Source organism: Theropithecus gelada, chromosome 15 (assembly GCF_003255815.1).
Source record: "Theropithecus gelada isolate Dixy chromosome 15, Tgel_1.0, whole genome shotgun sequence".
NCBI lineage: Eukaryota > Metazoa > Chordata > Mammalia > Primates > Cercopithecidae > Theropithecus > Theropithecus gelada.
Window position 1 is genome coordinate 30,888,379 of NC_037683.1, and position 24,220 is coordinate 30,912,598.

Here is a 24,220-nt window from a genome sequence, read left to right on the forward strand (position 1 = left end):
AGTCTTGAAGCTTAACTAATGCTGGCCTCCCTCTGAAGATCCCATGGCAAAGCTCATCAAATCTTAGTGTACCCAATCACCTGAGATGCTTTTAAAAATGCAGATTACCATGCTGCTATAAAGACACATGCACACATATGTTTATTGTGGCACTATTCACAATAGCAAAGACTTGGAACCAACCCATATGTCCATCAATGACAGACTGGATTAAGAAAATGCGGCACATATACACCATGGAATACTATGCAGCCATAAAAAAGGATGAGTTCGTGTCCTTTGTAGGGACATGGATGCAGTTGGAAACCATCATTTTCAGCAAACTATCGCAAGAACAGAAAACCAAACACCGCATGTTCTCACTCATAGGTGGGAATTGAACAATGAGATCACTTGGACACAGGAAGGGGAACATCACACACCAGGGCCTGTTGTGGGGTGGGGGGAGGTGGGAGGGATAGCATTAGGAGATATACCTAATGTAAATGACGAGTATTAATGGGTGCAGCACACCAGCATGGCACATGTATACACATGTAACAAACTTGCACGTTGTGCACATGTACCCTAGAACATTAAAAAAAGAAAAAGAAAATAAATAAATAAATAAATAAAAATGCAGATTACAAGGCCCTACCTTAAAAACCTGATTCTGTATGTCTGTCTGGGTGTGGTCCAGGAATGTGCAGTATCATTGAGCACCTCTGGCTATGATGAATTAGGTGGTTAAGACCACTCAGAGACACCTGGGATGTGAGAAAAACTTGTTTCAGAAATCCTACAACTGCATTTTCTTCAAATTTGAGTTGAGACCCAAACAAAGACAGCTGACCTAGTTCTCCAGTGCCATGTGGAGGCTGGACTCAGCTGACCCAGGCCTGAAGTCAGTCTATCACCCTTGTTACATGTTTCTGCCCTTTTGGGTGACATGAAAACATCATTTTTGCTGGACCGGCAGCAATCTCTTATTTTTCTGGTAACCACCTGGATTTTCCCTACTCTTAGTCCAAAGTTTCAATCAAGGCTAATCCCTTTCCCCACCATGAAAGTGAAGGTCAGCCTCTCAGACATGTACAAGAACAAGGAAGAGGAACACTTCCTGCAGAGATACTAAACTACTAGGAACCTAAGTCTGGAGCTGCCTACTTCACTCTTACATAGAGTGCCTACTTGAGAATGAAACTAGAGAGATGGTGCCCTGTGACACTGTTAGGCCCCTGGGGTTCTTGGTAATGAGTTACTAATTCTCTTTTTGCTTTACGTCAGTTTAAGCTAGAATTTCTCCTTGCAACTGAAAATTCTAACTAATACACAGAGCCTCTACATTTCTCTGCACAAATGAACCCTTCCTCTCTGGGCAGTCCCAAATAATTCCCCTGTACCTCACTCTTCTCAAAGAACGTCACCTCCTTGCCACAACTGCAGGGAACCTGCTCCTTAGGACCAGATCCAGCCCACTTCTCTCTCTTCCTTGCAGGGAAAAAAAGCCCTTTTCCTTTGAGACTCGTGTTAGAGAGCCCACTGTTCATTACTACTGTCTTCATTACTTAATTCGTTTAAGACTGACACCTGTTATTGTCTCTCTTTCCACCCTAGCTCTGCCATCATTCCAGATGGATCTCATCATTCATTTAATAGCCTATAATCATAGTTCATGTAGCATTCACTACACACCAGGCACAGTTCTAAGCATTTTACATATATTTTAGTTCACTCAACCCTTACAATAGCACAAGCTATTATTATGCCCACTTCTCAGATAAGGAAACTGAGGCACAAAAAGGCTATTTAGACTTGCCTAGAGTTACCCAGTCATGAAGGGATGAGGACAAGGGAGTCAAATTGCAGAGTCCAGACTCTTAACACATACTCTGGCCTCCCAGTTCCTTATAACTGTACCATCCTCCACACCTACTCTGCGTTGGTTCTGTGGAGGTTAGGGAGAGGGAGTACCTCCTTCACTGAGTCACTGAACATTGAGGATGGCCTGCATTGCCCCTTCCTGTAACTCAATGATTTGTTGTCATCACCTATGCAAATTCACCAACACACAGATAAAGGCCAGGAAGCTAGGATGCAGCTGAACTGAAAACCCAGCAGCAGAAAAGCAGGTTATAGATTCTGCTATGGGTGCTCCATACAGCTCCTTCCTCTCTGCCCCAATAACCTCCCTCTCTTTGGGAACGTTGCTGCATTCAGGGCAGTCTGTCTTCCCTCCCTCTAGGGCTGTCTTTAGAATGTGTCCCTTGCCTATATCCATATTCATGCTCCGTGCTCCTCAGCCCCCTAGAAACTTTGCACAATAGGTTCAAAACCTCTGGTTTCCTCCCTTCTTCTGTCTGAAAGAGCAAAAGAAGTAAGCCAGGGGTTCTAGGGGGCAGCCAGGCAGCAATTTCACCACCCCTAGGCAATCACACCTAGTTGCAGCTTCATTGGGAACAGCTCAGCTCTAAAAATACATACCTGGGACTCTCCCTCCCAGCCTTCCGGCTCTCGTTCCTGTGAGCAGCTTTTCAACCTCCACTTTCAGCCGCTGACAGGCCTTCCTGGTGCCACAAGGTCAGCTAACATACCCACCTTCCACAATCCCCAGCCCTGCCAGACATAACCTGCAACAGGCATTCCTGGATCAATGCAAACTCCGACTTCTGTTCCAGGAGTCTGCCTCCGTTAGAAAAAAACTCACACAAATTTGCGTGCTGTCCCACTGTAAATGCTGTATAAGATGGCCAGCCCCAATCAGTCCCCGCAAGACACCGAATAAGAACTATCTATGGAGTGTTTACTATGTGCCAAGCACGGTCCTGATCACTTTGCAAGCACTATTAACCCTCAAAATAACACCACCGTGAGATTGAGACCATCATGATTCCCGTTCTACAGAAGGGAACACTGAGACTCTAGGAGGTCAGGACCTTTCTAGGGTCACAACTGCGTAACTAAGCTGCAGAGCTCAAACCAGCGGCACTTCCATCTCACACGCAGCTGTCTGATGGTCAAGAGCCCAACCAGTCCCCCGGTCGTTTCTACCTCACTAAACCGCTGTGTCAAGCTGGAGCAGCGGGTTCAGCAGTGAAAATGAAAGAACAGAAGGAGGTTAGAGAAAAGAACGGTCACGGTTAATTCTGGAGAGGAGGCAAGGACGTACACACCGAGAAACTTCCTGGTCACCGTTACTCAGCACTTTGTGAGGTTCACGGGGCTGGGGGTGGCCGGGGCGTGGCGGGACTTTTCGAAGAATCCAGCCCTGCCTGGGCGGTCCCAGGGCTGTCGCCATCTCGAGCGTGGGCGCGTTCGATTCAGGCGCGGCGGACGCATCCCCAGGTGACCTGGGAAGGACCTTGTGTCTCTGGGGGTGACTGTCCGTCTCCCTGCCTCCCACCGTCACGCGCAGTGCTGATCCCCACTTCCAGCTGGGGCGCGAGCTAGGCTTGGAGGCGCAGGAGCCGAGGCCCTGGAGCTCCGCCCCACGCTTGCGCCAGCCCCGCCCCGATCCCGGCTCGCAGGCTCCAGGGGCGGGGCGTGGCCGGGGCGCAGCGGCGGGCGCGGAGGTCCGGGCGGGCGCGCGCGCCCCCGCCACACGCACGCCAGGCGTGCCCGTTTATAAAGGGAGAGCAAGCGGCGACTCTTCAAGCTCGGTCTGGTGCTTTGGATCCGTTTCCATCGGTCCTTACAGCCGCTCCTCAGACCCCAGCAGCAAAGATGGTGAAGCAGATCGAGAGCAAGGTACGCGCTCCCGGGGAAGGCCGGGGCGCCGGCGCCGCGGGCGGCCTCTGTAACTGGGGAGGGCGGTGGCGGGAGATGCAGAGGCCGCCCCTCTGCATCGCCGGGGGAAAGGGACGCGGCGTCTCGGCCTGGGACTGAGGGAAGCAGCGGCCTGGGCGCGCCCAAGGCGGTGGAGCCTGCCCTGGTGGAAGGGAAGAGAGGGACGAGGGTCCCCTGGAGGGCGGAGTGGCGGTATCCAGCGTTGCCCGCACCCTGTGCCGCGGGGGGTTGCACGCACGCGGGGAGCGCCCGGGATATGTGAGAGCGCGGGCAGCGTGAGGAGCCCCCACGCTGCCCTTCCTGCACCCTCCCGTCCGGGCAGCCCCGACTGGAGGAAGGTGAGGGAATAGAAGGGGTCCGCCCTTAGCCCCCTTCTGTATCCAGATTCAGGCCCTAGGCAAGGATAGAGAGGGCCCCTTGCAGAAGGCACGGGTCGCTGGCCGCCGCTGCCTTTCCGTATGCGAAGTGATCTACCCGCAGCGGGTGTAGTGATTTCCCTTGGGAGCTGGTCTAGGCCGGAGACCCCCGGCTGCTTCCACCCATTCCCGGCCCCAAAGGCGACGCGTGCTGTATCCGCACTAAGGAGGCGGATTGCGGCTGGAGACCCCCTGGCACGTGCAGGTCTGGCCAGGAGGCCAGAGGGCCCCAGGTGACCGCGAGGAAGTGAGGTCCGGGCCGCGCCCACGGGACTCCTGTGGCTCAGGGCGTGTTTCCGGCAGCAGTGGCTTTGGAATGACTCAGTCCCCAAGGTTGGGCCCGGGGCCTCGGCTGCCCTGCCCGTCCGTGATTCACCCTCAGTCGGTGGGTTTTGCTGGAGCCCGGGTTCCTCCTGGGTGCAGCCGCGCCCTGCTGCCTGCTCGCCGACCTATCGGTATCCTGATCGATGTTTGTCCTCTTAAAAATGCCCAAGGCAAAACAGACTTCCCATGTTTGAAAGTTATTGCAAGCCTAAAACCTTCTAGACTGGGAAACCCAGAGCCTAACACGCAGTGTCTAATGTAGCCATTCCAGGAATATTTGTTAAATGCAGCGTCAGAAAAGTGAGTGGAGGAAATTGATACTGCCCGAACGGTAGAAGACCCCTCGCTAGCGCCTACCCTGCGATTACCCCTCCCCACCCGCGGGAAGCAGGGGAGGGCGGATCCTCGCCCGCCTTGAGTGCCCTGACCTGTTTGGTGCCGGGTGGGCTTCGGAAACAGAAGTGTGTCTGCAATGTGTCCCCGATCCTTTTGTGCCTTTGATTGTTGACTCTCAGTATTTTTTTCCTCGTATGTTGATTGCCACTGTAGTCTTTTATCTTCCTCTTAATCAGTATTTTCTTAGTGGGATTCTCATTTTAGCAGCCCTCATGTGTTGAAAAGATCCTTAGTAGTGAATTGTCTTTCATATACTTTTTTCCAAGCACCTATTGTGTGACAAATTTTAGTCCATTCCTGGGGAAGGGAGTGGGGCTGGGATTCTGTTCTCCAGGGTCTGGCAACCTCAGTATAACCGAACTGCTGAGAACCCCCTCCACGGAGCCAGAAGACCTTTGAGTGGTCTATGTTAGTTGTCACAGTATGCAGCTACTACAAACAGAAAGTTGATTAAGATTTCTGGAGCACAGTTTAGTCCTCCCAGTTGTCAGAGCATGGTGGCACCTTCCTCTTCTACCAGTGACAAAGGTGTACAAGGGTGACAGGAACTTTAAAAAAAGCACTACAGCCTGGGGCCCACAGGCCCTGATAATCAATCCTCAAAGTAACAATCCAAAGTAATTGATCGAAAGTTACACTAATTTGATTGTTATTTGTTAGTTTGTTTTTTGAGACGGAGTTTTGCTTTTGTTGCCCCGGCTGGAGTGCAGTGGCTTGATCTTGGCCCACTGCAACCTCCACCTCCCGAGTTCAAGCGATTCTCTTGCCTCAGCCTCTTGAGTAGCTGGGATTACAGGCATGCGCCGCCACGCCCGGTAATTTTGTATTTTTAGTAGAGACGGGGTTTCACGATATTGGTCAGGTTTGTCTCGAACTCCTGACTTAAGGTGATCCACCAACCTCGGCTTCCCGAAGTGCTAGGATTACAGGTGTTAGCCACCGCGCCCAGCCTGTTATTTGTAAATGTTGAATACATCTTACGTTTTCATCCTAATGGGCTAAATTGGCATCATTGGTCATTGAGAACAATTCTGTTTCTGAGGTAGTCTGTTAGTACGTTAGGGCCGACTGGGATCTGTTTCAGAGAGGAATGGAATAATTGATTGTAAATGTGATGAGGAAGAAATAAACTTTAAAAAAAAAAAAAGAAGAATGACACCTACCATTTATTCAACTCCCATCCACAAGGCACTTGGCTAAATACTTCAGAAACCATTCACACTTACTACCTTCAGAGTAGGTATGTTTAAGCAAAGAGATCTTAGACTCTGCTCCTATTTACCCCGACTACATTGTTTTGCTTCCCCCAGATTACTGGTGTCAGTGATGGAGACATTTATTAATAGTAACTGTTAGTTTCTGTGATTTCTTCTTAGTAATATACTCTTGAATAATTTTCAAGCTGATACCTGTTTGGAAGTATCAGAAGAGAGCTTGTACGTGAAGCCTGCACATACCTGGGGTGTAATTCATGTTCATTTAGGCTAAAAGTTATTGTTGCATGCCTCTTTTCAGAATTTTAGGTACTTGTGTTTAAATTTGATTCAGAACTGTTTTGGAAAAGCCTTGAGTATGTTTGAAATACCTTCCCTCTTGAAAGTAATCTGAAGTTTTCAATGAGGGTCAATCATGTTAAAAAAAACAAAAATGTCTATTCCAGACGTTGGCATTTCTTGACCTTTTTTCCTGTCTCACCTGGATCTTGCAGTAAAGGATGCTTGGCTTAACTTTCTTGAAAATCACATTAGGGAAGGCTTTGAATGAAATTGATCTGGAACAATCAGTGATGATTTGGAAAAACAATTGCTACACTTCTAATGTACCTGCTGCAGCCCTCCCCATGTCTCCATCTCTAGGGGTGGGGGTGAGGGATTTGCATAACTGAAAAATTTATGGAAGTGTTGTCCTACCTTTCTCAGGAACACCAATTGTGAATTTCCCAAAAACATGAGGTAGAAATTAGAAATCTAGAGAAGTAACTTACTACCTGAGGTCACATTAGTGTTTTCTTGTTTATTTGGTTTTTTATCTTATGGTGTTTTATTTGATTTCTTTCTTTACAGGACCTCTTGTGGTGGCGAGGGGCGGGAAATGTTCATTTTTTATTAAACCTATTTGACCAGTGTTGTTTCCTTGAAGAAAACCTAGACTTCAGATAATAGATGTTTATGTTTTGATTTATCTTAATTGCTCTGGTTTGGTTTTTGGGTTTGGTCAGCACTAACAGACTAATTGTAGTTAAAATGAGTCCTTTGTTCTGGGGAGGCCAAGGCGGGTGGATCACTTCAGGTCAGGAGTTCAAGACCAGCCTGGTCAACATGGCAAAACCCCATCTCTACTACAAATATAAAAATTAGCTGGGCCTGGTGGCAGAGGCTTGTAATCCCAGCTACTCGGGAGGCTGAGGCACGAGAATCACTTGAACCCCCGGGGCAGAGGTTGCAGTGAGCTGAGATCAGGCCTTTGCACTCTAGCCTGGGCAACAAGTGAAATTCTGTCTCAAAAACAAAACAAAACAAAAATGAGTCCTTGGTAACTAGAATATTCGGTTCCCAGGGTTACAGTATCTAGATAGTAAATAATTCAGGGAAGTTACTGGTAAGAGATTTCTTCATCATTTCTACTAAGAATTTTATTTAACAAGCATTCCTTATGAAAAACAATATCTAAGAAAAATTTCCTTCATGAGGAACTAAAATTTTCATTTAATGAATGATGAGGGTGTAGTTTTAAAATAAAGGGCAAAAATCAAAAGTTGGTAAACGTGTGATCTCAACTCTGGAAACCCCATTATGCTTATGTCAACAGTGATGTCTGAGTGTTGAGGTTTGGGGAAGGTTAGTTTCCTTGACTTTTCAAAAAATTTTAGATTTTCGTATGGTCTACCATAGACAAATGAGTTTAATCAAAAGTCATAGCTTTTTTTTTTTTTTTTTTTTTGAGATGGAGTCTCCCTCTATTGCCCAGGATGGAGTGCAGTGGCACAATCTTGACTCACTGCAACCTCCACCTTCTGGGTTCAAGCTATTCTCCTGCCTCAGCCTCCTGAGTGGCTGGGACTACAGGCATGAGCCACCACACCCAGCTAGTTTTTTTTGTATTTTTAGTAGAGACAGGGTTTCACCATATTGGCCAGGCTGGTCTCGAACTTCTGACCTAGTGATCCGCCCACCTCAGCCTCCCAAAGTGCTAAGATTACAGGCATAAGCCACCATTTTTTTTAAGTAACTTGTGATGTTTCAATTGCAAAATCCTATGCCTTTGTGACTTCAGGTGACCCCTTCATAATCCATAAGTGTTTCGTGAATGTCTACCGTATACCTAGCCTTGACATGGAAACATTTTTAGTACAAATATCTATTTTTATTTTCCTTTTGTTTGGTGGAAAGAGAAATTAGCCAGTTCACAATATTTTATAAAATAGTCATGAAGACATGAATATCAGTATGCTCTACACATTATATCTTGTTTCATCTTATCAAGTAACACTATCAACAATATATAGAATTTCTTCAAACGGAGTTTTATTTGGCTTGTTTGGGTTTTTTTTTTTTTTTTTCTTTTGGCTAAAAAGTAGGTCCTGAAAGGAGGTCCTCCAAAATGTACTTTGTGTGATTGTGTCGAGTCTTTCTTTTGAAGGTTTAATATTTATTTATTTAATATAAGCTTTTTTTGCTGTTAGGCTGCTTTTCAGGAAGCCTTGAACACCGCAGGTGATAAACTTGTAGTAGTTGACTTCTCAGCCACGTGGTGTGGGCCTTGCAAAATGATCAAGCCTTTCTTTCATGTGAGTATTAAACAATGTCTACTTTGTAAGAGATTTGTGTTTATGGGTTGGTGGTCATAAAGGTAGTAAAGACAGTTAAAGGATTTTGGTTTTGGTGGGGGGGTTTCTTTGGCTGGATCATTGGTCTAGAAGCAGTAGTATAACAAATAATTTAGGTTTGATACATGTAGCCCGTTGAAAATAAATTTTAGAAGTTAATTTTGTCTTAAATAGTTCTTTTTTTCCCACATTGAAACATGGGCCTTATTTGAAATCCCAGCCTCAGAGTTTGATATGACAAACTGTTGTATACTAGGAAAAATTTGATTTAGAGAAAATTTATGTCTCTTAGATCTATGTCTCCAAAGATCTAAATATTTGGATCTTTAATTAGTCTCTACTTTTATTAAGTTTCCATTTAAGAAGCTTGAGTACATTGATTGCCATTACCTAGTTCTAAATCTTTTTGGATTTTTCATTTAAAATTTTCCAGTCCCTCTCTGAAAAGTATTCCAACGTGGTATTCCTTGAAGTAGATGTGGATGACTGTCAGGTACGTAGCTGGAAATACAAGATACTACTGAGCTTTTCACATTGGCCTTTTCCTCTGAATTGCATCTGCTTTTTTCCATAAATATGTCAAATAATTCTAGAACTGTAATCCTATCTAAAAAGTTCTATCTCAGAAGAGCAGGTAAGTTAGGAGCTTAATCCTAGCTATCAGGAGCTGTATATCACATCCTAAAGTAAACAAAAATCAGTGAGACTTCTGAATCTTATCGGCCACCCACCTTTCTAAAACCCTACGTTCTACTTTACACTCTGAGATGCTCAATAAATAGAGATTGAATTTAGCTATGATCATTACATCCATAGGCTTGATGGAGTCACCAAATTATGAGACCGCTTGTAGGGCTCTTCGTGAACTTGCAGTAGCGTGAGACCCTGCATTTGCAAGCCTATTCTAGTCTTGGTTGATTTTAGTCAATTAGAAACCGCAAATGTTTTAACAGGTAAACACCAAGGTACCTGAGAGAAGAATTTGGAAGAAATTCTAGGTTTGGTTTTATTTAATGAATACTTGTTTTGCGCTAGGTATATGCCAGGCACTATTCTGGGTAGTTTTTAAGTGTCAGTTCATTTAATCCTGAGTGCTGTTATCATCCCCATTTTATAGATGAGAATACTGAAACACAGGTTGTTCATGAAGTTTCAGTGAGTATGTGGCTGAGCTAGGATTTAAAATGAAGTGGTCTGGCTTCTCAGCTCTTGACCTTAAGCACTACCCATTAGAGGATGCTCTGTCTTATGGTGGGTATAGATCCGGTGCTTAGCACATGACCGCTGACCTAGGAGAGCCTGTTGAAGAGATATCACTTCAGGGCCCTTTGCAGATAAGTGAGCGTTTTCACTTAGCCCCAGTGGAGAAGGAAAGGCGATGGGGGAGGGGTGCAGTGTGACAACAAAGGCGCCGGACCTGGCTTCCAGTCCTGGCTCACTGGCTTCTGCTTTTAGGCCAGTCACTCCCCTTCCTTGAGCCTTAAGACCCGTCACATCAATCACCCAAGGTTGCTTATTCATTGAGCAAACATGGAATGTCCAATAAAGGCTGAAGGGTCACTTAAAACAGGCATATGGCAGTGCTCTCTAAACATGGGAGGGCGCAGCAACCCCAGATTGCATATTCTCAGCCAAATTTTGACTCTGTGCCTTGGGCAACGCCTGCCTTGGCTTGTGCTGTCTCCTCCCTCTGGTCTGTCCTTTTCTTTCCTACCTGACTAACTCCTTGTCATGAGCTTCACCCCTTCTCCACTTACCCCCTTGTGTGCCCTAAGTACTCAGTGAATCTTGGCAATTATTATAATGATCTTTATGTCTGTCCTTTACCATTAGTCTCAGTAGATTCCTAGGATCAGGGTGGGACCCTGTCTTAATTCACCTTGGTTTCCCCTTCACCTAGCACACCTGCCTTGCATTTAGTATAGGTGTAGAATGAATGATGAATGTGGTATGGTTGTTAAGTTACTGTTCTAGATGTGTCCCAGAGGTTTTTTTTTTTTAAAAAGAGCGTAATTGCACTTTTGTAAGGGGAGGGGGGGAAATCCTTGTTCCTTGTTTTAATCAAACTTAGTCTTATGTCTTCTATTAAGGTCAATTTAGCTAGGGGAAAATTGCACCTGGAGTAGAGAAATTCTAACTGCCACTGATCCTATCAGATAACAACTTGATTTTTTTTTTTTTTTTTTTTTAAGACTAACATTTGAGAATAACAGTTATAATAACTCTCGCTCTGTCACCTGGACTGGAGTGCAGTGGCGTGATCTCGGCTCACTGCAACTTCCGCCTCTCGGGTTCAAGCAATTCTCTGCCTCAGCCTCCTGGGTAGCTGGGATTACAGGCATGCACCACCATGCCTGGCTGATTTTGTATTTTCAGTAGAGACGGTTTCACCATGTTGGTCAGGCTGGTCTCAGACTCCTGACTTCAGGTGATCCACCCACCTTGGCCTCCCAAAGTGCTGGGATTACAGGCATGAGCCACCACGCCCAGCCTTGATTTTTATGTGAAAGTAAATAGGTGCTAGATGCCATGATAAGCCCTTTGCATGCACTATGTCATTTAATCCTCACAATAACTATAAGAATATTTTTTATTAGCACCCTCATTGAACAGCTAATGGGACTGCAGCACAGAAGGTGAAGTCAGCCTCTTGAGGCAGAGCAATGCACCATACTGTACTGAGGACAGGTGTTCTTACTGCCTTTGGGAAGTACAGTCATGCGTCACTTGATGATGAGGATACCTTCTGAGAAATGTTAGGCAATTTGGTTGTGCACACATAGAGTGTACTTACACAACCTAGATGGCATAGCCTCCTGTACACCTAGGCTATGTGGTAAAGCCTATTGCTCCTAGGCCACAAACATGTAAGGCATGTTACTGTACTGAATACTGTAGGCAGTTATAACACAACAGTAAGTATTTGTGTATCTAAACCTAGAAAAGATATGGTGAAAATATATAGAACATTTAAAAATGGTATGCCTGTATAAGGTACTTGCCATAAACGGGACTTGCAGGACTGAGAGGTGCTCTGGGTGAGTCAGTGAGTGGGTGGTGAGTGAATGTGAAGGCCTAGAACCCGTAGACATTATAAATACTGTATGCTTACAGATTTTATTTTTAAAATTTCTTTTTGCAGCAGTACATTTATTATAACTTTTTTACTTTATAAGTTTTTTATTTTTTAACTCTAACTCTTCTAGTAACACTTAGCTTAAAACACGAATGCATTGTACAGCTCTACAAAAATATTTTCTTTATATCCTTAGTCTATAAGCTTTTTAAAAAAAGACTTTAAACTTTTTGTTAAAAACTAAGATTCAAACACATACATTAGCCTAGACCGACACGGTCAGGATCATCAGTATCACTGTCTCCCATCCCCACAGCTTGTCTCACGGCAAGGTCTTCAGGGACAGTAATATGCATAGACCTTTCATCTCCTATGATAACAGTGCCTTCTCCTGGAATGCTTCCTGAAGGACTTGCCTGAGGCTGTTTCATAGTAACTTTCTTCTTAAAAAAATAAGTAGGAATACACTCTAAATTAATGATGAAAGTATAGTAAATACAAAAACCAGTAACCTAGCTGTTTAGTATCAAGTAGTATATACTGTACATAATTGTAGTGATATGCTTTTTTAAGTGAAGGCAAGGTTGTTAAGAAAGTAAAGGAACAATGGCCAGGCGCGGTGGCTCACGCCTGTAATCCTAGCACTTTGGGAGGCCGAGGTGGGCGGATCACCTGAGGTTGGGAGTTCGGGACTAGCCTGACTGACATTGGAGGAACCCTGTCTCTACTAAAAAAAAATACAAAATTAGCCGGGCGTGGTGGTGCATGACTGTAATCCCAGCTACTTGAGTGGCTGAGGCAGGAGAATCACTTGAACCCAGGGGACGGAGGTTGTGGAGAGCCGAGATCACGCCATTGCACTCCAGCCTGGGCAACAAGAGCGAAACTCCATCTCAAAAAAGAAAAAAAAAAAGAAAGTAAAGGAACAAAAGAATGTCTCCTCCATAGATAAAGCAGTCTGTAGTGGTATACTTTTTATGTAATTGCAGCACAGATTTGTTTGCACCAGCTAATGCGATGGGCTATGACATTAACCCATCACTAGGTGAGAGGAATTTTTCAACTTCATTATAATCTTATGGGACCACCATATATATGCAGTCTGTCATCGACCTAATGTTAATTGGTGCATTACATTTGGTCATTGACCAAATGTTAAATGGTGCATTACTATAGGTGTGCAGAGCTCTCAAGGACTTCCCGTATGACAAGCTCCTCCTTCATGTCTGCTTGGGGCACTCTCATCACCCTGAAAGTATCTTTTTTCTTTTTTGAGACAGAGTCTCACTCCGTCACCCAGGCTGGAGTGCAGTGGTGCCACCTCTGCTCACTGCAACCTCCACCTCCAGGGTTCAAGCAATTCTTCTGCCTCAGCTTCCCGAGTAGCTAGGACTACAGGCGTCTGCCACCACACCGGGCTAAATTTCATGTTTTTAGTAGAGACGGGGTTTCACTTTGCTGGCCAGGCTGTTCTTGAACTCCTTACCTCAAGTGATCCACCCATTTTGGCCTCCCAAAGAGCTGGGATTACAGGCATGAGCCACCGTGCCTGGCCTGAAAGTGTCTTTTAAAACCTTGAAGTGACCCTCTGACAAACTGGGGAACTTTAACTTTGCCTCCATAGACTCATAGAAAAGTATCAGCAGTAGCCCTTTTGAAAATGAGAGACCAGCCTTATTTCTCTGACAGCCAACAGGGTTATGATACTTATTTTATAAATGGTATCTGACCCTTACTTTGAGTGAGTTTTCAATAGTATGCATTCAATAAACACTCGCCATTTTTATTCCAGCCTTTACTGTCCTTGTGCCTCTTACTGGAACCTGTACTTTCATTCTCAGCAGGTGTCCAGGGTTAAAAGAAAAAGTAAAGATTACCTAGAAAGAACTCCTCAACAGTAGTGCCAACCACCATCCTAGAGGTCGTCATAGTGTTTGTAGCTGGCCTTTCTTCCCCTTGAGAGTTCTCTGTTGGTTTCCATGATTTGGTTCTCAACAGTCCTGCCTGCTCGCTTGCTGTCCTGTATAGCTTTTGCTGCTTAGTTGCTGAGTAGTTCTGTATTTCTTTCCCAGTCCTCTTTTGAGTGTCTGGCTGATATTTTCAATCCCCATTGGGTTCCAAACCAAACCAGTTTCATGGTATTGTCCTCCAAACCTTGCCCTCTTACAGCATGAACAATGTGTTGAGCGTGGGGTATTACAAGAATTCTCATTTAGCATTCCACAGTTGAGGAATGTCTGTTACTTCAGTTACCTTTGAGCTGCAGAAAAATCTTTAGCTGTAGCAAGAGCCACTTCTAGGAGAGGAGAAAATATGAATCAACTAGCCCAATTTGCAATGTTAGGAATTTGTGGATTTTCTAAGTAGGATGACTTTCAAAGGTTAGCGCGTCAGAGTCACCTGAAGCTCAACTTTAACTGTAATGGTTTAAGATGGGGGTTGATGGAGAAACTTGTAGTACCCCTCAGGTGATTCTGATACTGCAGCAAGGTTTGAGAATCCACAAAGTCTTTTTATTTTTCCTCCCGAGACAGAGTCTCATTCTGTCGCCCAGGCTGGAGTACAGTGGCATGATCTCAGCTCACTGCATCCTCCACCTCCCAGGTTTAAGCAATTGTCCTGTCTCAGCCTCCTAAGTAGCTGGGATGACAGACGTGCACCACCTTGCTTGGCGAATTTTTGTATTTTTAGTAGAGATGGGGTTTCTCCATGTTAGCCAGGCTAGTCTCGAACTCCTGACCTCAGGTAGTCCACTGGCCTTGGCCTCACATATCAATTTTTAATTAAAAATAGGCAGGAGGCTGGGCGTGGTGGCTCACACCTGTAATCCCAGCACTTTGGGAGCCTGAGGAAGGCAGATCACTTGAGTTCATGAGTTTGAGACCAGCCTGGGCAACATGGAGAGACCTTGTCTCTACAAAAAAAAAAAATATATATATATATATATATACACACACACACACACACACACACACACACAAAAAAAAATTAGCCAGGTTGGTGGCACGTGCCTGTAGTCCCGACTACTGGGGAAGCTGAGGAGGGAGGATGGCTTGAGTCTGGGAAGTGAAGGTTGCATTGAGTTGAGATTGTGCCCCTGCATTCCATCCAGCCTGGGTGACAGAGCCAGACCCTGTCTCAAAAATAATAATAATCAGTAAACCCAGTGTGGGATTTTCCTTTAGATTACTATGATTTTGTTCTTGAACAATTGCTTTTTATTTTTTTTAGACTTTAGACCTTATATAATCATTCTGTGTACTCTGCCTTCATAATAAAACTGGAAAAAATATGAGCAAGGAACAAGAGGTACTAGCTCTAAGGAATAGTTAAGATTATAATACTGAGTCCAATTGTAGCAGAATTTTTTGTTGCTTCTTTGTATGATACTGAAAATAGTTGAGAATTTGATTGGATTAAACAACATATTGGATTGCTGGAGTATCTGAGGCTAGTAACATTCTGAACATTCTGCCTGTTGATGTGCCCATCAAAGGAAGTAAATATTAATAAAACTTTTTCATTGAGAATATAACCGGTTTGGCTTTTGTACTGCAATTATATTCATTATATTAATTTTCATATGCTGAAAAATGTCCTCATGCTGAAATGTGGGGTACATGACAGGGAAAAGATTCTGGTTTTGGATTACTTCTGTCAAAGCTCAGTACTGACAGTCTTGTATTTAATCCTCTTCCCTGCTACTTTCCCTACCAGGATGTTGCTTCAGAGTGTGAAGTCAAATGCATGCCAACATTCCAGTTTTTTAAGAAGGGACAAAAGGTACGTATAATCTGACCTTTAAAACTCTAACTGGGCAATAGGAAACCCAGTATAAGTGAATAAACCACTGGAGTGATGTTCCCTTCAAAGATTGAGGCATATCGCCAAGTTCTGCTTTTAAGAATTTTTTTTTTTTTTTTTTTTTTTATACTTTAAGTTCTAGGGTACATGTGCATAACGTGCAGGTTTGTTACATATGTATACTTGTGCCATGTTGGTGTGCTGCACAAGAATTTTTAAATGTGTCATTCTTCATTGGCTTAAGTACATAACGTGACATCTAATTGAAAATTGATCTTTCCTAGAACTAGTCACTAAATCCCTCTAATTGGTGTTTCCTATTTATGTCTTAAAGCACATTTCTTAGACTTGGGCAGTTCATTTGTTGTTGTTAGGTATTGTGTAAAAGAAAATTTGTACTTAAGCCTTTTGACTTTTCTTTGATATTTTTTCTTTGTTTATAACTTAAATGAACTGTATGTTATTCAGGGAAGTTTATTTTAAATAAGATTATACCTCTTCTTCCCTCCACCCCTATTCTTCCTTCATTCTGTGCTAATATTTTATGTATAAAACAGTGCTACAATGCTACATCTAATGTCAGTTCAATATTCTTTTAACAGGTGGGTGAATTTTCTGGAGCCAATAAGGAAAAGCTTGAAGCCACCATTAATGAATTAGTCTAATCATGTTTTCTGAAAACATAACCAGCCATTGGCTATTTAAAACTTGTAATTTTTTTAATTTACAAAAATATAAAATATGAAGACATAAACCCAGTTGCCATCTGCGTGACAATAAAACATTAATTCTAACACTTTTTAAAACTGGTGTCTGAATAGCTTTCAAAATAAATGCGAAATGATCATTTAATGTATTTTCCTATATTCTCAATCACTTTTTAGTAACCTTGTAGGCCACTGATTATTTTAAGATTTAAAAAACTATTATTGCTACCTTAATGTATTGCTACAAAAATCTCTTGTTAGGGGTAATGCAGGTAATAAAGTAGTATGTTGTTATTTGTTAACTTTTGACAGAGAAAATAGTGTTCTCTGTTCTAGCAGGTAAATCCTCTACGCTCCTCAAAAGATCAGCATGACCAAAATGGATGTCCACCCATGAAGGAATTGTTTTGTTTTGTTTGTTTGTTTTGCCACAAGGATCTTGATTCTCCTTGAAGTATCTGAGAAAGTCTAGTTGTATAGGCCAGACATAGGTTCTGTCCTGAGTAGTAAAAGTTGTGGGAAATTATTAGTTATATCATTCAAAGAACATTGTTTCTTGTGTTCTAAGCACAGTAAGGGGTTGGGGGGTTGAAGAAACTATTTTTGAATTTACGTAATAATGAAGAGCAGAATTATCATAAGCCAGGCATCATCTTTCTATTAATTCATGTAATCTTTGCAACAATCCTATTAGATATAGATACTGTAATCCCCGTTTACCAGTAAAGAAACAGAGTGGTAATTTCCCCTGCATCACAACTAGTCAGTGGAGGAGCTGGGATTTGAACCAAAGAAGTCTGGTTCCAGAATATGTGCTTTTTAACTACTACATTGCCCTCAGTGCAACAATCTGAGTAAGTAGGAAAATGATGGGCCCTTAGTTGAGTTTCTTTCCTCATGTGAAATTAGGATGCCAAACTCAGATGATCTCTCAAAATATTAATGGAATGCCTATTATGTGCCAGGCATCATGCTAGGCTTGGAATAAAGATGTGACTAAGACACCCTCATCCTCATACAGCGAACATTCTAGAAGCTGAGACAAACTAGTGAATAATAGGCTGGTATATTCTACAAGGCAAAACCAAAAACTGGGTGCAGTAATTGAGAATAATAGGAGAACCTGCTTTGCATCAGGTGGTTGGACCTGGATTCTGTGAGGTGACTGTAAGCTGAGAGCTGATGGATGAAAAGGACTTCAACCTGCTGAGAGCCAGGGAATCAGCTTTCCAGCAGAGAGAATGACAGACACAAAGGAGTCAAGGACAGTCAAGAAAGAGCTTGGTACCTTGTAGAATAATCAGGGGAGCATGAAATAAATCTCGATAGAGTGGCAGGGCCAGGTCAGCCCAGGTGTTATTTGTTCTAGAAGGGATGAGAAACCATCGTAGGGTAAGTCAGGGTAACAAGCTTTGATAACAGGAGTTATTTTTCCACCTGTATAGAAAATGGAAACTAAAAACTGGAAAACCAGTTAGGCTTTTAGGTTGTTTTTTGAGATGGAGTTTCGCTCTTGTCACCCAGGTTGGGATGCAATGGCGCAATCTCAGCTCACTGCAACCTCCGCCTCCCAGGGTCAAGCCATTCTCCTGCCTCAGCCTCCCGAGTAGCTACGATTACAGGCACCCACCACCATGCCCAGTTAATTTTTGTATTTTTAGTAGAGATGAGGTTTCACCATGTTGACCAAGCTGGTCTCGAACTCCTGACCTCAGGTGATCTACCCACCTCATCCTCCCAAAGTGCTGAGATTACAGGCATGAGCCACTGCGCCCAGCCCTAGTTAGGCTTTTGCAATTATCTAGATCAGAGATAATGATGGCTGTGACTAGGAGGACAGTGGGGAGGTGATAGAGATGGAACAGTCTTGTGAGAGGAGGACCCAGGAGTGAATCTCAGGTTTCTGGCGGAAGCCCTGGGTGGTTGGGGTATGATGTGATGTCATGAGTGAGGTGAGGATGGGAGGGAGAAAAGGGGTGGTGGTGAGGGAGTCAGTCTCTGGCCCTTCTGAGTTGGGTGCTTCTGTGGTGCACATCCCACTGAAGGTGCTGTGCAGTCTGTTGGGCACCTAGTTGAGAGCTCCAAGGACAGGTCTGGACTGGGATAGAAATTTGAAAGACATTGTCTTATAGAATGGCACTTATAAACAAACATGACATCACCCAGGAGGAGTCCAGAGTGAAGAGGGCTCAAGTTAGACTGAAGGACTCAATATTTGGAGGTCAAGTAGAATAGGAACCAACAAAGGAGACTGAAGGATGGCCAGAGGGGAAAGAGAAATACCAGAAGAGGATTTCATCCTGGAAGAACAGAGGAGAGCATTTCAAAAAGGAAGGAATGTCATTTATCAAATTCCCTTGGGGCTAAGAAAGGTAAGATTGAGAAAACAAAATGGAAGTTGGTGATTGCAACACAAAATTCCTATGGAGGGATGGGGAAGGAAGCCAGTTTGGTGGGAACAGAAATCACATTTCTCATACCTGTCAAACAATCCGGCCACCTTGGCCTCCCAAAGTGCTGGGATTTCAGGCATGAACCACTGTAGCCGGCCCAAATTTGTAGTTATAAAATGAATAAGTTCTGGGAAGCTACTGTGCAGCATAGTTACTATAGTTAATAATACTGTATTGTTTACTTGAAATTTGCTAAGAGTAGGTCTTAAGTATGCTCACCCCACCCCCCACCCCCACACAGACACAAATGGTAACTGGTGATACGTTAATTAATGTGATTACTACACAGTGCATTCATATATCAAATAATTACATTGTACACCTTAAATATAAGCAATTGTCAATTATACCTCAATAAAGCTGGTAATTTAAAAAAAAGAAAAAGAATGGATTCAGAGCACAATGGGAGAGATTGGTGTTGGTTATGTCTTTCCTCCACCATAACCAGTGAGATGAAAGTGAGCGCAAGGTTGGAGAGAACTTGTCGATTTGGGGATGGGAAGATGGTGTTTCCATCTGACAGTTTGTGTTTTCCAAGCAGGCAGTTTTGAGGAGAAGGTATGAAATTGTTATCTTCACAGTGGCAAAGCAGAGCATGGTTTCTGGGCATAGTTGAGTGCCCACATGAGGTTTGTTAGGACCTCAGAGACCTGCTGTGTGTGCAGGCAACCAAAGGTGGAGAGTTGAAGCTGGAGCAGGATTGGGTCTTGGTAGTTGAGTCCAGTAGCGAGTAGGGATGCAGAGAAGCTGACAGTACTTTTGAGGGATTGATTATACTGATGCAGTATAGAATCAAGGCTGGAGAAGTAGAGAGGAAAAGCCAAGAAGAGGCTGGTAAGCCAGAGAGAAAGGGGTGAGGATTAGAGGTCTTGACAAGGTCAAAGAAAGGTGGCAGTGGGAGTGACTGAGTAGGCAAACTTTAAGAGGATAGGAGGTGATGAGCAGAGCAAGATATAAAAACAGGTTTGAGAAATAAATTTCCAGGGAAGACAAAGACTAGGGTGACCATGAGAAGATGGTGAAGTGGGATAGAGGAAGATTGGAACTCAGCAGGTCAAGGATTTGAGGCCAGGAGCATACATGGGTTTCAGGGAAAGAAAATGGGCATAGGGATGGAAAGAGAAGTCTGTGAGGTGAACCATCTTTAGTGAGTGAGGCTGATAGCAGATGGCAGCAATAAGGAAGGTAGGAAGTGGGTACAACTTAATGAGTTTCAGAGGAGTAGGAGATTTTGCAAGAAGTGGTTTGGAAGGGGCCTTAGGTGGGGAGGCAAGCAAAAAATCCAGTCACCTGACTTGGGTATGTGGAGTGTAAAGTGTTGGGGAGGGGGAGCCCTTAGGAGATTTCTGTTAAGGAAGGAGTTGATGTTCCAAGAACACATAAAAGATACAGAGACAGTTCGTGATCCAAAGCAAGATTCCAGCAGGTCCTGTGAAAGGGACTGGGAGGGAGGGTTTGTTCAGGTTCAGAACGTGGCTCTAAATTTTGGCAGCACTGAGAATCAACTAGGGAGCTTTCCAAAGACAAAAGGGATGTTGGGATTCCACTCCCAGAGATTTTGCTGTAAATGGTCTTGGTGTTGCCTGGACACTTTTGATGATCTGATGTGCATTCAAGGTTGAGAACCAGCAGTTTAAGGGATATAAAATATGGCCAGGAGATGATGGGTGACCAGTTGATCACCCATCTCTGACAGTGATTGTGGTCAACACAATGAAATTCATTGATAGTCTCTTAGCATGAGATGGGCAAACATCCTAATTGTTGCAGAAGGTAGTTAACAGATGCTTTTTATTTCGTGATTCAAAAGCAGTTTAAGAGATGAACATAAATATCGGTAGTGTTTCTTCTCATTCATATCGTTTCATAGCTCTTTACTGCCAACCTCCAAAAAATTCAGATGCTAAACTTGGTTGCTTTGTTACGGAACAAGTGTTTAGAGTAGATGCTTCAAACTTGAATATATTATCACCTATTTAAAATATTAAAGATACTAGAGTTAACTAAAGACCATACTTCATAAAAATCTCAGTAATTGCACAGCACAATTCAATGTCACATAAATTCTATTGTCCCCAAAATGGATTACTAATATTAATAAATCTAGAAATATTATTAGTGAGCACATTTTTACTTCTTGTCAATATAGTAATGAAGGTAAATATAGGATTTATAGTTCCGTAGACTATAGAATAACTAGTCATTAAAATAAGGCAAATATTGCTGGGTGTGGTGGCTCACACGTGTAATCCCAGCATTTTAGAAGGCCAAGGCGGGCAGATCACCTGAGGTCAGGGGTTTGAGACCAGCCTGACCAACATGGCGAAACCCTGTCTCCACTAAAAATATAAAAATTAGCTGGGCTTGGTGGTGGGCACCTGTAATCCCAGCTACTCAGGAGACTGAGGCAAAAGAATTGCTTAGACCCGGGAGGCGGAGGTTGCAGTGAGCTGAGATTGCACCACTGCACTTCAGCGTAGGTGACAGAGTGAGACTCCATCTCAAAAAGAAGAGGAGGGGAGGGGAGGGGAGAGGCAAATACAGTATTCTGTTACATGAATACTCCAAAATGTATAGTATAGCACACTACCCTGGAGTTGTTCGTGGTCATCCAGAAGAAGCATGAGCTTAATGGCATGGCAGTTACTTTGGAGGAAGGCAAGGAATCCAACAGCTAGAATTTGAAGCAGAGCAACAGATGAAGCTGCAAGGGAAGGTTGGAGCCTTGAACACCTTGGAAATAATTTGGTCTCTAGTTCCCTGCATCACAATGTATTTTATGTCATGGCATACAAAGAAAACAATATTTGAACCCCCCACTGGGTTGGAGTGGAAAGGATTTGGGAACATCTATATGTGGCTTAGTGAAAAAATGACATTTCTACTTAAAATCATTTTAACACAAAAACCAAATTGAAACTATTGCAGAGACTGTTAACTACTGAATTTGTATAAAACTTCCACAAAAATATCTTACCTAATTTTTTAGTGTGAAACTTCAAGCTCATTTTCATGAATGTAACTTCTTTAAAAATGTTTAATTGTGAAATACAGAAGAATATATAAAACATATGCACTATTTCAGAAATATCAGCAAAATGGCTAGCTGTGCAGTGATCACCCAGGTTATGAAATAGAACACTGCCAATGTCTTGAAAGTCCCCAGTGTAGTATACTGATCATACCTTCTTCCTCCACCCGCCCAGGGATAACCCCATGTGGCTCTTGTGATAATTATACCCTTGCTTTTTTCTTTTTTTTTTTTTTTTTTCTGAGACAAAGTTGCACTCTTGCTGCCCAGGCTGAAGTGCAATGGCACGATCTCGGCTCACTGCAACTTCTGCCTCCCGAATTCAAGCAATGCTTCTGCCTCAGCCTCCTGAGTAGCTGGGATTACAGCCATGCGCCACCACACCCAGCTAATTTTGTATTTTTAGTAGAGACGGGGTTTCACCATGTTGGTCAGGCTGGTCTCGAACTCTTGACTTCAGATGATCCACCTGCCTCAGCCTCCCAAAGTGCTGAGATTACGGGCGTAAGCCACCGCGCCCGGCACCCTTGCTTTTTTCATATTTGTATATCCTAAACAAGATAATTCACCTGGTTTTGAATGCTATGTAAGTGGTATCATCCCGTGATCTGCTTCTTGCACTCAACATTATGCTTGTAAGTGTCACTAATATGCATAATTGTAGTTCATTTGTTTTCCTGATCCATAGTATTCCATTATATAGCTACACCATAATTTGTTTGTCCATTCTGCTGCTAATGGACTGGAGCTAGCCTCAGTTTTTATTTACAAAAAAATGCTGCCACAAACATACTTGAACACATCACTAGAACACATGTGAAAGAGGTTCTTTAAGGTGTGTATTTGGAGTAAAATCTCTGGGTCATGGAGCAGTGCTTCTCAAACATTAACATGTGCATGACATTCTGATTCCGCAGGTCTGAGGCAGGGTCTGCAATTCCGCTTTTTTTTTTTTTTTTTTTTTTTTTTTTTTTTTTTTTTTTTTTTTTTGAGACGGAGTCTCTGTCGCCCAGGCTGGAGTGCAGTGACATGATCTCAGCTCACTGCAACCTCCACCTCCCGGGTTCAAGCGATTCTCCTGCCTCAGCCTCCTGAGTAGCTGGGATTACAGGCGCACGATTCCGCATTTTTAACAAGCACTCAGGAGATGCCAATGCTGCTGGTCCGGAAACCACATACGGTGAGCAGAGTACAAATTTGATCAATCTTATTAGATAATGCCACTTTCCCCAAGTACTTATAGGGATGAGTCCTTGCCATTCTACATACTCCATAGTGTCATTAGACTTAAATTTAAATGAAATAAAATCAAATTTGGCAGATGTGTAATTATATTTCCTGGTTTTATCTTGCATTTCTTTTTTTATTTTTATTTTTTTGAGACAGTCTCACTGTGTCATCTATGCTGAAGTGCAGTGGTGCAATCTCGGTTCACTGCAATCTCTGCCTCCCAGGTTCAAGTCATCCTCCTGCCTTGGCCTCCCAAAGTGCTGGGATTACAGGCATGAGCCACTGTGTCCAGCCTTATTTTGCATTTCTGTAACTACTAATGATGCTGAACATTTTCAGTACGCTATTGATTTTGTAGATTTTCTCTTTTGTGACCTGTTTAAGTCTTTGTCCCACTTTCCTATTGAATTGTCCATTCTTTACTAGGTGATTTGTAGGTATTCTTTATCCATTGTAGATACCAGTTCTTCATGGGCTTTTTGGTTGCAAATATATTCTCAGTGTGGAGTTAAGTAAACAGAAGTTCTGAATTTTGATATTGTTGACATTTTGAGGTCAGGTAGATAATTGCTTTTAACATTGAAAACACTTTTTATGATACACATTTTTTATGATAACTTATGCCAGATACAATTCCTAATCAAACTTTAAAATTTTATCTTCATATTTTCGCTAATAACCAATAAAAGAAAACTTTAATCCAGCTACTCACGAGGCTGAGGCAGGAGAATCACTTGAACCTGGGAGGCAGAGGTTATAGTGAGCTGAGATAATACCACTGCACTCCAGCCTAGGCAACAAAGTGAGACCCTATCTCAAAAAAAGTTAAAATAAGTAAATAATAATTTAATTTTTGTTTGTTTGTTTTTGAGACAAAGTCTCACTCTGTTGCCCAAGCTGAAGTGCAATGGCACGATCTCAGCTCACTGCAACCTCCGCCTCCCAGGTTCAAGCAATTCTCCTGCCTCAGCCTCCCAAGTAGCTGGGACTATAGGCAGGTGTCACCATGCCTTGCTAGTTTTTTTGTTTGTTTGTTTTTTTGGGGGTTTTTTTTGTATTTTTAGTAGAGACGGGGTTTCACTATGTTGGCCAGGCTGGTCTCAAACTCCTGAACTCGATCAGCCTCCCAAAGTGCTGGGATTACAGGCATGAGCCACTGCACCTGGCACAATAATAATTTTTTTAAAAAGAA

At 43.2% G+C, this 24,220-nt stretch overlaps 1 protein-coding gene across 2 annotated transcripts; it reads left to right on the forward strand.

Moving 5' to 3' along the window:
- Nucleotides 1-3,487: 3,487 nt before the first annotated feature.
- On the forward strand, nucleotides 3,488-16,463 carry TXN (thioredoxin). Of its 2 annotated transcripts, XM_025360267.1 has the most exons (5): nucleotides 3,488-3,726; nucleotides 8,584-8,688; nucleotides 9,161-9,220; nucleotides 15,521-15,586; nucleotides 16,210-16,459. In XM_025360267.1, the coding sequence occupies exons 1-5, from the start codon at nucleotides 3,703-3,705 to the stop codon at nucleotides 16,270-16,272; spliced, it is 318 nt and encodes a 105-aa protein (XP_025216052.1). In that variant the 5' UTR covers nucleotides 3,488-3,702; the 3' UTR covers nucleotides 16,273-16,459. The 2 variants fall into 2 exon arrangements, with proteins under 2 accessions (XP_025216052.1, XP_025216053.1); XM_025360268.1 differs by lacking the exon at nucleotides 9,161-9,220 and having other exon boundaries at nucleotides 3,505-3,726; nucleotides 16,210-16,463.
- The last annotated feature ends 7,757 nt before the right edge of the window (nucleotides 16,464-24,220 follow it).